General features: G+C 53.0%; 1 protein-coding gene across 1 annotated transcript; it reads right to left on the bottom strand.

The window, feature by feature from the left end:
* Positions 1-1147: 1147 nt before the first annotated feature.
* Positions 1148-2097, bottom strand: LOC104553193 (pro-glucagon-like). The gene is made up of 2 exons (XM_010195746.1): positions 1997-2097; positions 1148-1379 (listed from the first exon to the last, which is right to left on the bottom strand). Exons 1-2 carry the CDS (start codon positions 2095-2097, stop codon positions 1148-1150), a joined length of 333 nt encoding a protein of 110 aa, XP_010194048.1.
* Between the last annotated feature and the right edge of the window lie 12527 nt (positions 2098-14624).

Genomic DNA, 14624 nt, shown 5'->3' with positions numbered 1-14624 from the left:
GCTGGTACAAGATAGAAATCACCCCATCTAGAACCAGCAGCTCCTCCCCAAGTCTTTTTTAGGGTTGGGTGGTTCCCTGATCAATTCCAATTCAATTCCAATCAGCACTAAATGAAACCCAAGCTGCTTTTTGTTATCTTTTAGATACTTTCACTAACTTCTTTTGCTCCCCTCTGGCACAGGTCTGGGGGTCAGGCAGCTGCATGAATCCTGCTTGTCCTTTCACCTAAAGCTCAAGGAACTGAGATAAACACTTGAGCACTTGGCACTTGAGCCAAGCAGAGGTCAGAGGCTCAACCCCCCTCCAGGGCTGGCAGCACGTGGGGTCCCAGGGGGATGCTCAGAGGGTTGGAAACAGCTGGAACCTGATTCAGCAAAGGTTTTATTAGGATTTAAGGAAAGCCACAGGATCTGCAGTGGTTACAGAGAAACTGAAGCTGGGGAAAGGCAGGTTTGAAGGGAGGCTGATCTGCAGGTGAAGCTTCAGGAGGAAGGTGGCTGGAAGATGCTGAAGGGGTTAAACGTGGCTGTGTGTGATGGAGAAATCCTTCTGTGGAGCATGGGGTCAGGGGTCCAACAGTCCAGGCTGTGGGTGCTGGAGAGCCAATGCCTTGATTTGTCATTCAATTGTACCTTAAAGATAAAAACCAAACACCTTAATGGAATAGAAACAGCTTTGAAATCAGTTCAGCAGCTTTGGAACAGCTGTGGGGATCCTTCCCATTTGCAAAGCACCAGCCACGAGACTGAAACACAATCACCACGCTCTGGAAATGCAAATGATCCCACCACCTGAACTGGAGTGAAACCTCAGAACAAAGCAGGGTGGGAACAGAACAGCTGCATCTCATCATCAGCTATTGAAACCCTGCCCCAAAGAGCTGGATCTCCCTTGTCTTGTTGCAGATAGAGGGCAGAGGGTGGCTGCAGCAAGCCCAGGGAGCTGTGCTCTGCCTTTGCACACCACACACACTGGTTTGTGGCTGCATTTTACAGTTATTCACTCTCTGTTCTATATTTGATTCACTGCAGTTGCTGTTTGGGAATGAGGCTGGGAAGGGGATGCTGTGGGGTTGCTCCTTCTTCAGGTGACTCTTTGTGGAGCTGCTGAAAGTAAGAAAACACCTGGGAGGAAGCTTGAACTGCATTATGGATGGGGATGAGAGCTCGTGGTGCAGTGGGAGGTTATCTCCCATCGTGGCCTTGTCCCCATCTCCCCTTTTCCCCTGTACCTCTTGGCATTGATGAGCCAGTGCACAAAGTCCTTGGCCTTCATCTTGTCCAGGTAGCGAGTGAAATCACTGGTGAAGGTGCCTTCTGAGTGCCTTTTGATGTTGGAGCCGAAGCTTGGGGTGCCCTGTGGTTCATATGGCTGCCACCTGGCCAGGAGAGGAAGGTGGGGGATGAAAACCCTGTTCCATGCACAAGGACCCTGCACCCTCCCTGCATGAGGCCCCTCTAAAGCACTTCATTGCATGGAGCATCCTCCAGAAAAGCCATGATAATCCAGAAAGACAATCCTCAGCTTCAAGCCTGCCCAGGATTGCTCCTGACATCAGATATGTGCAATATCTGACCCCATATGATTTGCCCTGTATCTTGGAGGTGGCAGGTTTATCCCTCCATCCACCCTGGGAGGGAATGTGGGGCCAACCACAAGGTTTAGATCAGCTTCCTCCAGCTCCAGGATGGAGAGCTGGTGTTGGGGTGTCCCCTTACACAAGTTCACCCCTTCAGAAGATTCCCCCAAGGATTTTCCTCCCATGGGGCAGCTTTCAGCCTCCTGCCCAAAGCATCACCCCATCCTGGCTCTGCAGCCTCCCCCTGGGCTGACACAGCTGAGTGGCCCTGTGTGGGCTGGTAGGGAGCCAGGAAGGAGCTTGTCCAGATAAATAGAACAGAAACAGATCCATTGCCATGGCCCTGGGGCTGGGAAGCAGCAGCAGCAGCGTGGGCTGAGCAGCTCCCACAGCTCCTGCCCACCAACACCCTGTACCTGGACGAGTCATCCAAGTCCTTGGGGCCCATCTGCCACCCTGCTGGGATCAGCACAGCCACCACCAGCCCGGAGAGGTACAGCCAGCACCTGAGCTGCATTTGTCTTTCTGGAGAAGGCAAAAGCTGAGATAGAATTATAGCTGCAATCTCCACAGACCCCCTGAGCCCCCGTGGAAGCCCTGGTAAGGTAGCCCAGGACAAATCCAGTATGAGACAACCTCCTTCCCAGGGGTCTCAGCAGCATTTTGATGGGTGCCTGTGAAAAGTCACATCTTCACAGTCACCTTCACATGCCTGCTGTTGCTCAGATGCAGATGTGCAGCCCCAGGAGTGGTTTCTATGATCTACAGGCATAACTCCCTGCAATAAACTTCATCACAAAGCTCCCCCTTTCTCTCTAGGAATGGTATTTCTATCTTGAGCTTCATGAGTGATGGAGAAGTTTCCTGACCAGGTGGGACCTGCTTCTGCAGGGGAATTGGACCAAATGATCTCTAAAGGTCCCTTCCAACCCCCACCACTCTATGAGTCGATGATGAGCTGCCCAGAAAAGCAGCTGCCAGAAGAGCTGATGAATGAGAGAGATGAATGAGAGTTGTGCATCTTTTTGCTGGCTGCCTCAGCAAATTAGTGGCAGTAAAATGCCAACCCCCACCCTTCAGCTGATGAAAAAAATCAGACTTTTGGATGCCTGCAGCCAACTTTCATCACTCTGATTTGACTGAGAAGGGAAGAAAAGGCACTTACCTTCTGCAGAGACAACTGCTCCCCTAACAGCAATACCCTATCTGCCTCCTTCAAGCTGGTTGTGGCTAAACTCTTCCCCTCACTGGTGCTTTTAAGCTTGTTAGCAGATGCAAAAGCTGAGGGTGGGTCACTGGTGCTCCTGGTTGGATGGGTCATTATGAATCATTACAAGCTCTTGTTTTAAAGTGAAGCTGTTGCAAAAAAAAAAGCACCCTTGTGCTTTTTCCAGCTTCTGCCTCGAGCAAGAGGAGTTGTTGTTGTTGTTTGCTGGGTCTGTTTTCCTCTGTTCCTTGGGCCAAAGGGAGTGACCTGTTGGTTGCCTCCTTTCAGGTGAGGCAGCCCTGGATTGCCATGGTGCATCTTGCATGGAGGAATGATTCCTCTGCCTGCTGGGCTGCCCTTGCAAGCACCTTTGGTTTGAGTTAAAAAAACACTGAGGGGAAAAAGACAGCAAGAGTAAAAATGTACAAGAAGCATCTGGGGTAGCCAAGCAGTTGCTTGTGGCTTTGGGTTACAGCTCATCAGCTGGACTGACACCACTTGTGATCCAAGCCTGGTTTTGTCCCCCAAGGCCATTCATCATCATTTCCTTGCTTTGGGGATGACAGGAGGGGTAACTTCTTTGCTTTGGGGATGACAAGAGGGATAATTGCTTTGGGGATGACAGGAGGGGTAACTTCTTTGCTTTGGGGATGACAGGAGGGGTAACTTCTTTGCTTTGGGGATGACAAGAGGGATAATTGCTTTGGGGATGACAGGAGGGGTAACTTCTTTGCTTTGGGGATGACAGGAGGGGTAACTTCTTTGCTTTGGGGATGACAGGAGGGGTAATTTCTTTGCTTTGGGGATGACAGGAGGGATAATTGCTTTGGGGATGACACCCATGGGGTGGCCACAGCTCTGGGTCAGGGTATTTTTTCCCCCATGGGACACTCAGACCAAGAGATGGGAGAACACCTGGAACTCATCAGGCCAAAGACAGCAGCTTTGCAGGGGTGTCTCCTGGGAACTGGGATCATTTTAATAAAATCCTGGAGTCCAGCAAAGGAAAAAAAGGCTTGAGAAGAGCAAAGCCAAAAGTAGCTCTAAAAACCCCCCAGGTGTGCCCAAGGATGTGCTGGCAGCTCTGGGTGGATGTGGAGCAAAGCCCTGAAGGTGCTGGGTGGTCAGATGAGCTTTTGGGAGCTGCTCATTTGGAGGATTGATGTCAGGCTGCATTCCTGGGGCAGTGTTTTGATATTTGGGGTGCTCTTGGCTAAGGAATGTGTGAGGTTCAGTGCTTGGGGAGACCAAATGTGCCCTTTTCACAGAGTATACTCACCTCATGGCAAGTAGGTGGGCTGTGTTTCTCCTTGGCTCAACACCAGCTGCCTGAGATGTGGGCTCCAAGCTGTGATTTCTCCACCACCTCCTGCCCTCTGTTCCTGGGACCTTTCTTCTTGCAGTTGGGTAATTAATATTGTTCTATCAAAGGTGTTTCTGTAATTACCATCACTGTCACAATACAGCTGGTGTCCAGGGACACTCATCTTGAAGAGGTATTTAATTAGGGCCAACAATGGCCTTATGAGGAAGCCTGACATCAGAGGAGGAAGGTAGGAGACTAATTAGCTCAACCTTCAGAGGAGAGGTCTGCATCTCCTACCCATCACCTGGATGGGACATTTATTAATGCCACCAAATGAGCTCAGGATGACCCTGTTTGCAACATCTCCCTGGCCCAGGAAGGCACATGAGCTCCCTGCAGCAGTGTGGGGCTCAGGAGAAGAGGGATGCAGCTCCTCTGGCACAGTGTGTGTGTCAGGGTGCCTCCCCATGTCTGAGTGGCTTGGAGAAATGTCCTATAGGACACTTTCACCTCTGTCCAGGGGTGATTTTCATTGGCCTGTTGGAACATGATGGTGTCCCCTATCTGAGTGTCCTCTGTGGGCATCCCATTTCCACCTGGGTTGAGTTGCTGGCAGCTTTTCCACCCTGGAGGGCTGCACCGTGGGGGCAGGAATCAGTGTTTTAAGGTGCACAAGCAGATTTTGTGCATTTTATAACTTGGAGAGGTTTTTATGGACAGCAGGTGGCAGCTCTCCTCTGCCTCTGTCCTTCCTTCCTCTTCCCTTCCTTCCTCTTCCCTTCCTTCCCCTGTCCTTCCTTCCCCTTCCCTTCCTTCCTCTTCCCTTCCTTCCTCTTCCCTTCCTTCCCCTGTCCTTCCTTCCCCTGTCCTTCCTTCCTCTTCCCTTCCTTCCTCTGCCCATCCTTCCTTCCTCTGCCCATCCCTCCTCTGCCCATCCTTCCTCTGCCCTTCCTTTCTCTACCCATCCTTCCCTCCTCTGCCCATCCTTCCTCTGCCCTTCCTTCCTCTGTCCATCCTTCCTTCCTCTGTCCTTCCTTCCTCTTCCCTTCCTTCCTCTGCCCATCCTTCCCTCCTCTGCCCATCCCTCCTCTGCCCAGCCTTCAGCTGCCTCACAGCCTCCTCACTGCTCAGTGACTCCCCAAACCCCTCAGCCTCTCCTTGCAAGGACCAAAGAGATGTGATGTCTTCTCTTGGGGGATGGAGGGCCCCAGGCTGAGGGATGCTGTTGGTAGCAGCATGGTGATGCCACAGCCCATGTGGGTTGGGTTTGGATTAAATCCTTGCTCTGTGCATCGTTGGAGATGCCCCTTTGAGGACCCACGAGCATCCTGCACTGATGGAGCACAGACCAACCTCTGCCAGTCCTGGTCTTTGCAAGAAGGGGAGAGGCAGGAGGAGCCAGGCTGCTCTGATGGGCATGGTGGGACATGGCCTTGCAGCACTGTCCAAAACCAGTCTGGAAACAAGACCAGTTTGTGCTCAAGCCTGCCCTTAAACTGTAACACAGCCCCATTGAGCCTCATTCTGTCAGCTCCTGTGTTCCCCATGGCTGAAGGTGTCTGTGCCTTCCTCCCTCCCATTTCATACCCATGTGTCTGCCTCTTGCTGGCAGTGGCTGCTGCCAAGGCACAACTGGGCAATGAAAGACCTTCTTGGGTCAGTGGTTTAACCTGAAATGCCTCCTCCAGACTGATGCTGAGCTCGTGGTTTTGGTACCTTTGGGGCTTTTCCCCCTGTGTTTTTCATTACAGGTGTTTGTGGAACATTAAAGGAGGATGGGCTGTGTTCCCAGCAGGGTGTCTTGGCAGTTCTGAAGGGACATGGATGATTTTCCTCCCTCTTTTCCCCTTTGTGAATGCTTTTTCAGGCAGAAGGCAGTGTCTGCCTGTAACACCTGCAGCCTCCTGGCTTGTGCTTGTGGCCAACCCTTAAAGCCAGAGAGGGAGAGCGTGGTGGGATGCAGAGATGGTGCTGAGCTATGCAGCAGGCTGTGACATGCTCATGGGCCCTTAACATGGGTCAATGCCATGTAACCCCTCCCAGAAATCAAGCTCAGGCTGCACCCAGCCTGTGGTGCATCTCCATTTTTGGTGAATCTACCACTTTTTGCCAATTGCTGTTAACACAGCAGAAGGGAACTGGGTGAGATCCCTGTTTTCCCCAGCTCCCATCCCTCTCCTATCCCTGAGCACCCTTCATGAGCTCTAAATGCCCACGACATGAGCCTGGTGAGGGGAGCCATTGGGTGCCCTCCCACATGGGAAACTTGGATGGGAGCCTGGAGAAGTGGAAGTGGTTTCATTAGTGAGTGGTTGGAGGAGAAACCAGTTTGCATCTGTGCTGGGAGATGGGTGAGCTAGTGGGGAACTGCAGGCACAATGTGCTGGGGTGATGCATGAGGTTTGGGATCTGGTGGGTGTCCAGCTGTGGTGACACTGCTGCAGGAGTGTCCCTGCTCCTCCTCATCAGTGGGAGCTGCTGGTCTCTGGCAACCACATGAAGGTCAGATTAGAGGCTCTGTCCTTTCACCAGTGGATTCCACCACCTTTGGCTGAAGCCTCAGCAATCAGCCTGAGCACATGGAGCAGGATTTGCAGCTGGCTGAGCCCTCGCTGCCTGCAAAGCCTGATGCTCAGCCCCACTGTGATCTTCAGCCCTGCAAATGTGGCATCTCTCCTGTTGCTTGGCCCTCCTTGGCTGGCCCTTGCTCCCTGTGTGCCCTCAGCATGATGCTTCACTTCTGCTTTGGGAGGAGAGCAGTTGCTGTGAGCTGTGTCAGGGGCTGTTGGGTGGTTGTGAGCAAGCTGTGGGTACACAGGGGAGGTTTGGAACCTCAGGGCATCCTGGCCCTGCACCAGGGGATTGCTGGTTTGTACTGGGGCAGCTCTGGGCAAATGAAGCTGTGGGCACATGGAAAAGCAATGCCCATGGGGTTGGGTAGCTGTGGGAAGATTTGGCTCAGCCACCATGGTGATTATGTGCCCACAGCTTGCCAAAACCACCATTCAGGCTTAGGGTGGTTTTGTAATGACCCTCCTTTATCTGACACAAAGGGAGATGGAGGTTAGTGGTTGATTTCTGCTAAATGTCCCCTTGGCTTTGGAAAAATTGTCAGGTTTCTTGGTCATTTTCACCTGCCCCACAGTGCCACACAAACCCCACAGACCACAGCAAGCCAAGTCACTGTGGTGCACGGGCTCAAACATCCCCAGCAGGACTTGGGGCCACCTGCTTGATCCCTCAGGCCCTCAACAGCCCTGTGTGTGATCAAACAACCTTTGACACTTTAGCTTTGCCAAAAGAACCCCCAAATACCCCTCTAGCAGGAACCTGCTTTGGCTGTTTGCAATGGCTTTTAGCTTGGCAGCAACCGGCTGATGAAACCTGATCGTGCCATAAATCAAAACTTCTTCACATGCAAATGCTGCTGCAATTAATCCTGGGTGTGTTGGGGCAATTAGATGACAAATTGTGCCTCAAGATTCACTTGTTTATATAGAGAAGCCGTGTTTGCTTAGCTAGGGATGTTTAGCTAAGGCTTTCCATCTACCCCAGGGGATGGCAAACGATGAAGCTGGGGAGTTGCACCCTGCAGAATCCAGACCCTATGGCCTCAGCTCCTTCACCTGGAGACTGGAGGTTCATTTGCCCACTTGCACCAACTGTTTTCAGCAAATGGGAGTTGTCTGAGCCCTCCTGGCTCTGAGACAGTTGGGCAGCATTTACTCATGCAATGCTCCAGCCTTGCACAGGAGGATTTGAGCCCCAACACACTGGGGCAGGGGTTGCCTTCAGACCTGCAGCTCCCATGCCCAGAGAAGCAGTTGAGGTGGAGAAGCAGTTGAGGTATGTTGAATTGGCTGCTCTGGTGTAGCTTTGAGACTGCAGGGCTGGTGCTAAATAGCAATGGCACAAGCTGAGAACCCAGCAGCTAATCTGGAGCTAATATTTGCTCCTGATGATCCTGGAGACCCAGCACGTGTCACTGACAGTCAGCCTGGGAAGGGGTGGATGTGCTCTGCAGTCAGGAAGGGTCTTGTTGAAGAAACAAGGTGTTGCTCTGCTTGAACTGCTGAGCAGTTGGGTGGCTGCTGGAGCAAAGGTGTGTTCCTCAGATGTGTGGTTTTGTGATTGCTGTTTCCATGGGGAAAGAACAAAAAGAAGAGTGTTTGGGGGTTGAGTGATACAGAAGTGATGAGTAAATGTAAGCACAGGATCTCATCCTTAGAATCATAGAATTGGTTGGAAAAGACCTTTAAGCTCATGGAGGACACTCACTCATCTGCTACTGCCCAGCCCAGCACTGACCCCTCAGCACCTCACCCCAGGGCTTTGGGGTCCCTCCAGGGCTGGGCACTCCCCCAGCTCCCTGGGCAGCCTGGCACAGGGCTCACACCCCTCTCAGGGAAACAGTTCTGCCTCAGCTCCAACCTCAACCTCCCCTGGGCCAACTCCAGCCCCTCTCCTCTTGTCCTGTCCCTCAGGAGCAGAGACTGACCCCAGCTCCCTGCAGCCTCCTGGCAGGGAGTGTCAGAGTGCTCCTGTCTCCCCTCAGCCTCTTCTCCAGGCTCAACACCCCCATTCCCTCAGCCCCTCCCCAGCCCCTTGTGCTCCAGCCCCTTCCCCAGCTCTGGCCATGCTGCAGCCCCTCAGTGTCCCTCTTGTCCTATCCTAGTTTGGGTTGTGGAAGCCCCTGAAGCTGCTGCAGCCCCAGCCCTGCCCTCACCCTGCCCAGCCCAGCACTGACCCCTCAGCACCTCACCCCACGGCTTTGGGGTCCCTCCAGGGCTGGGCACTGCCCCAGCTCCCTGGGCAGCCTGGCACAGGGCTGACACCCCTCTCAGGGAAACAGTTCTGCCTCAGCTCCAGCCTCAACCTCCCCTGGGGCAACTCCAGCCCCTTTCCTCTTGTGCTGCCCCTCAGGAGCAGAGACTGACCCCAGCTCCCTGCAGCCTCCTGTCAGGGAGTGTCAGAGAGGGCTCCTGGCTCCCCTCAGCCTCTTCTCCAGCCTCAACACCCCCATTCCCTCAGCCCCTCCCCAGCCCCTTGTGCTCCAGCCCCTTCCCCAGCTCTGTGCCCGGCTCTGGCCACGCTGCAGCCCCTCAGTGTCCCTGTGGCAGTGAGTGAGGGGCCCAGCACTGACACAGCCCTGGAGCTGCAGCCTCCCCAGGGCCCAGCACAGGGGACAATCCCTGCCCTGCTCCTGCTGCCACTCCACTGCTGAGCCCAGCCAGGCTGCCCTGGGTAATGCTGCCTGCAGAGGAGAGCTGAGCTCTGCTGGTTTATGGCATTCAGTTGCAGTTTTGAGCTGAAAAGCCAAAGCAAAATCCTGAGGCAGCCAATGTGCCAAAGATCCCAGAGCCTGTTGATGTCCCTGCTGACAGCAAGTGTGTGTTTACACACTCCACTTAAATGAGTCTTTATCTGCTGTTTAACTGTTCTCAAGTGATTTCTTGGTGAAACTACCCACAGATGTTTTCTTATCTACTTGGAACAAAAAGCAGCCCATAGCACTTTATATCCCTTTCCCTCACCATGCTGATGGGTGCTGATAAGAGCTATCACTCTAATTGGGGGCAATGGCTCTCAGTGAGAAAGAAGTTGCCTGGTTGGATAAGCAGCTTGTAAAAAGAAGGGATTTGCTTTTAAGAGTGGAGAAAGGGCTCATTTTCCCTGCCTGGTGCTGCTTTGACAGGGAAAGAGCTGCTGTGTCACAGGGATCCAGCTCCTGGGAATGAGGGAGAAATCCCAGCTGTTAAAAGAATTGCTGGGGAAGGGGAATCGATTTTTGTGTTTCATTGGGGTATTTTTGTTGTTGAAGGTAAGTTGTGTAGGACACCTCAAGTTTGTTTTCATCCTTGTTTGTCTTTCCTTTCTCCCAGGCTGTACAAGAGGGCATTCTGTCAACCTGCAGCTGCACCTTGCTTGTGGGCAAAAGAGCTCTTGCTGCTTGCCAAAGAGGATTAATATCAAGCCAGCAGAGAAGGGCCTGTATCCTGGAGGACACATGCCAGAGGATTTGTTTTCTTTTGTTGGTTAGTGGTTATTTTTTCAGGGGTTGTTTCTTGATCCTGAATCTCATGCTCAGACCTGCAGCTTTGCTGAGCAGGAAAGGTCACTGAGGTCTTGTCCTCCCTTGCTCCTGCTCATGCTTGGAGGCAACACATTGAGGACCTCTTGTCTGGGACTAAACCAGCCCCAAATCATGAGTGTGCCCGTCTCTTGGGTGGGAGCTCGAGCAGTTCAGAGGCTTCTGTTGGGCTGTGGTTTAACAAAGCTACGTTTAATCCCCCTCCTGCTTGCCAAGTCCTTGCCTTCTCCTTGCTCTTGGCGCCTGTGCCTGGGAAACCCTCCCAGCTCTGGAGATGACCTTTCCCAACAAAGCACCTTTGTCAGGCAGACCTCAGGGCAGCAGGGTTGCTTTTTTGTTTTCCCTTTTTCTTTACTTATTACTCTTTTTTCCTGTTGATGTCATCACCCAGCAGCACAAGGAGCCATTATATGGACTCTGCTTGTTTGCAGGAGGGTGATTAAAGAACAAACAGGCAGCGTGGGGCTGTATCCTGGAAAGCAGAGGCCAAAAGTTTGAGCAAGAGGAAACTTGGCAGCAGAAAGGCAGCTCTGATCCAGCCGGCACAGAGCCTGCTGTCCCTGTGTGCTGGGGAGGGAAGGAGCCTTGGTTTCACCTGGGGTTCTCTGGCTGGTCTTTGGGGAAGGCTGTGTGGGAGGTTTTTCCCTCTGCTGAGGGTTTTTCTGATCTCCTGACTGTTCCCCATGGAGCATCCTGAAACAGGGCAGCAAGAGATGCTCTGGACACTCATTGCACTCTCATGGGTGCTGGTCCAAAGCCCCAGTGCTTGGTGCCAGGGCAGGATGACCCCCTAGTCCCTCACCTTGGGGCACCTGCTAGTAGCTGCTGACTCTACCAGGCTTTCAAGGGGCATTTTTGAGGGCTGTAGGAGTGTGTTGGTTTGGGAACAGACATACCATGCAGATTTATTCTTGCCCTACCTGATCTCTGGACATCTGCCCTCTTTCTCTTTAATTGCATGGTTTACTTGGGGATGATGCTCACCTTACCCTCTGATTCCATCTGTTCTGGTGCTGGATGTCCTGGTGCCTGCCCATGAACACAGTGGGGTCTTGGTGCACTGCAATGATGCTGAAGCAAGCACCCAACAGGGTGGCTTCACGCTCCCTTGAGCACGAGGAGTGGTGCCCAGTGCCAGTGGGTGCTGAGACCTGACCCAATGTGCTGCTGCACACATGCAATCACAGGAATGTTGAGGTCTGAGATGTCCCTTGAGATCAAGACTGTTAACCCAGCACTGCCACAGTCACCACTAACCCCTGTCCCTCAGCCACAGCTCCACAGCTTTGGGATCCCTTCAGGGATGGGGACTCATGGCCCTGGGGATCCTTTGCCAGGGCTGGACAATCCTTTGGGGAAGAAACTGTTCCTCATCTCATATCTAAACCTTCCCTGGGGCAGCTTGAGGCTCTTTCCTCTTGTCCTGATGCTTGTGGTTTGGGAGCAGAGACCACCTTCTGTCAGGGGCTTGCCCAGAGCAAGAAGGTCTCCCATCAGCCTCTTTTTCTCCAGACTAGACATCCTCAGGTCTCCCAGCTCCAGTCCCCACCAGACTTGTGCTCCAGCCCCTTCCCCAGCTCTGGATGCACTCCAGCCCCTCAGTGTCTCTCGTTGTGAATGATCCAACACTGAATGTGGCACTCGAGGCATGATGTGAGCCAGTGAGCAAAATACAAATGACAGCAGCTGATCTTCAGGTGGAGGTTGCATTACCCAGCCAGGGTGATGCCTTTTGACAACAGGAAGGGTGGCTGTTGGCCCTCAATGGCTGTGTGAGCTGTTTCCTGGCTCGTAAGGAACTGGTACCGCAGCAGCTATAGGCTGAGCAGAGGCTGAGTAGGAGGGGGAAGACTCAGTGCTTATGCTCAAGAGGAGGTGGGTGCTGACACAGTCTGTAGCATGACTAATGCCAACACCCATAGCAGCCTCTGCCATGGCTCTGTGCAGAGGTTTGTCCTCTGCTGGCAGCACTTCTGCCCATCAGCCCTGGGTGATGCTCTGGGAGCTTATTTGCACGTCTCCCACTGTGGTGTGAAACTACATGAAGAGGGAGGACACCTCTGGCTTGGCTGCTTCGTGGTTTGCATTGCTCCTGAGTTGGTGTCTGGTTGCTTGGGGGCTCCTTAGCAAAGCAGTGGAAATCCTCTTGGATGAGGTTCTGCTTCCCTGTGACACCTGGACTTTGCAGCAGCGCTTGGTGGGCTGCAGCACCCCTCTGCAACGCTCCTCCAGCATCCCTGGTCTTTGCCTGGGTTCCCTTTTCATGTCTCATCCTGTTTGCAACAAGCAGGACTGGGCACTGCTCTTTGTTCTCCAGGTGAAACCAGCCTCATGCTTTTCATGTGAAGCCAGAAGCTGCAGCTTTAAGCAAAACACTTTAAGGTTGCAAAATATTCCGAGCTGGTAGAGGGGTTGAAGGGATGTGCCCCAAAATTGTGGAGCATTATCCCTTCTTGCTCACGAGCAGAGAGGTGGAGAGAGCTGGGGCTGACTCTTTGCAAGGAACTGAAGCAAAGAGGCACCTGTAACCCAACCAAATTGTTAGTTGAGACATTGCTGTTGGGTCTTGATTCTCCTTTGAGCACCTGGTTCCTTCTCCTGTCTCTACAATGGCCCAACAGGGACTTTAAATGATACACAGAGCTGCTAAAGACCTTCTGATACAGACTGAAAGCCCTTTGTGTAAAAGGAGATAAAGTTTCTAGGTTGCTACAGGTGAAAATATTTGTTTTTCCTCCCTGCCAGGTAAAAAGAGTGATTTTTTCAGGCTGTGGGGTAATTACCTGCTCATGGAAAATGAGAGAGACAGCCTGTGAAATCTTCTCAGCCAAAAGAAACTGCTGGTAGGTGTGTTTAGGAAAGAGCTGCATCCATTCCACCCCCACTCCCCCACCTTTGTACAGCAAATATGTCCAAGAAATAATAGTTTCAGCTAGGGATATGCTGCTAAAATAGGAAAGAAAATAGCTGGTGATACCCAGCACTTGTGTAGTTTGCTTTTTTTTATAACCAAAACCAGGCTGCCCAGGGAGGGTGTGGAGGCTCCATCCTTGGAGGGCTTCGAGACCCCCCTGGACACGTTCCTGTGTGACCTGATCTAGGTGGGAGCTGCTTCTGCAGGGGGTTGGGCTGGATGAGCTCTAAAGCTCCCTCCCAACCCCACCATGCTGTGATTCTGTGATTCTATGATCTATGGCTGTAAGGGTGGGGAGGCAGCAGCGTGGGGGTGTGGGGATGGAGGTGTGCTGAGCTACTCGCTGCTTCTGAAACTGGAACCTCCTGTTTTGGATGAGAAGTGGGGAAAAGGAGCAGAGTGTGGCTGCTGCTGCTGTGCAATACAGGGAGATGAGATTTGCATGTGCAGGGGTTAAATCAGCCCTTGCTGTGTCTGATGAAGTAATGGCCTTTATTTTTCTCCTGTGCAGGGGATATTTCTGCTAAGGGGACGTTGAGAGGCAACAGTGGGAACCTCAGTAAAAACGAGGCTGAAGAAACTTGAATGTTTAAGAAAAACATTTCTTTGTTTTGAAGTGCAGATGGTTGGACCAGATGATCTCTAAAGGTCCCTTCCAGTCCCTACCATTCTAGGATTCTATCATTCTGTGTTCCAGTTTCTGGGCTGGTGAGAACAGGCAGAAGGACCTCAGGGTTTCCCAGCCATGATCTGGGCTAAAAGCAGCTTCCCCTGGCTCAGGGGGCACAGGAACGTGTCCAGGGGGGGTTGGGAACCTCCTGAGAAGGAGCCTCCACACCCTCCCTGGGCAGCCTGGGCCAGGGCTCCCTCAGCTCAGCACCAAAGGACTTGCTCCTCCTGGGCCAGGGGCACTTGCTGTGTCCCAGCCTGTGCCCATCACCCCTTGTCCTGCCACTGGCCACCCCAGCACAAAGCCTGGCCCCATCCATCCTCCTTCAGGGACTGAGCAGCATTGAGAAGGGTCCCTGAGGTCAGGCTTCTGTTCCCCAGGCTGAACAGCCCCAGGGCTGCAGCCTTTCCTCCTCACACACATGTTCCATCCCTCAGCATCTTGCTGGCCCTGCCCTGGCCTCTCTGCAGCACTTCCCTGTCTCTCTGCAGCTGGGGACTCTGCCCTTGCCCTTGGTGCCCCTCAGCAGGTTCCTCTGTGCCCAGCTCTCATCCTGCCCAGCTCAGGACTGGCAGCACAGCCTCTGGTGCATCAGCCAGTGCTCCCAGTTTGATACCCTCAGGGAACTCACTGAGGTTCCCTCTGTCCCCTCATCCAGGTCCTTGATGAAGACATTGACCAATACTGGCCCCAGAACCCACCTGCATGGAACCCCACTGCCCACAGGTCTCTGGCTTCACTCTGATCACCATCCTCTGTCATTCAGCCCCTTCTCTATCCACCTTTCCATCCACTCACCCAGCCCACGCTGCCTGTGCTGTCCTCGGGGATCCCAGGCTCTGTTCTGCATTTACTG

This window comes from Colius striatus, chromosome 26 (genome assembly GCF_028858725.1).
Source record: "Colius striatus isolate bColStr4 chromosome 26, bColStr4.1.hap1, whole genome shotgun sequence".
NCBI classification, from domain to species: Eukaryota; Metazoa; Chordata; class Aves; order Coliiformes; family Coliidae; genus Colius; species Colius striatus.
The sequence above is the reverse complement of the archived record's forward strand: the minus strand, read 5'-3'. Positions and strand labels throughout refer to the sequence as shown.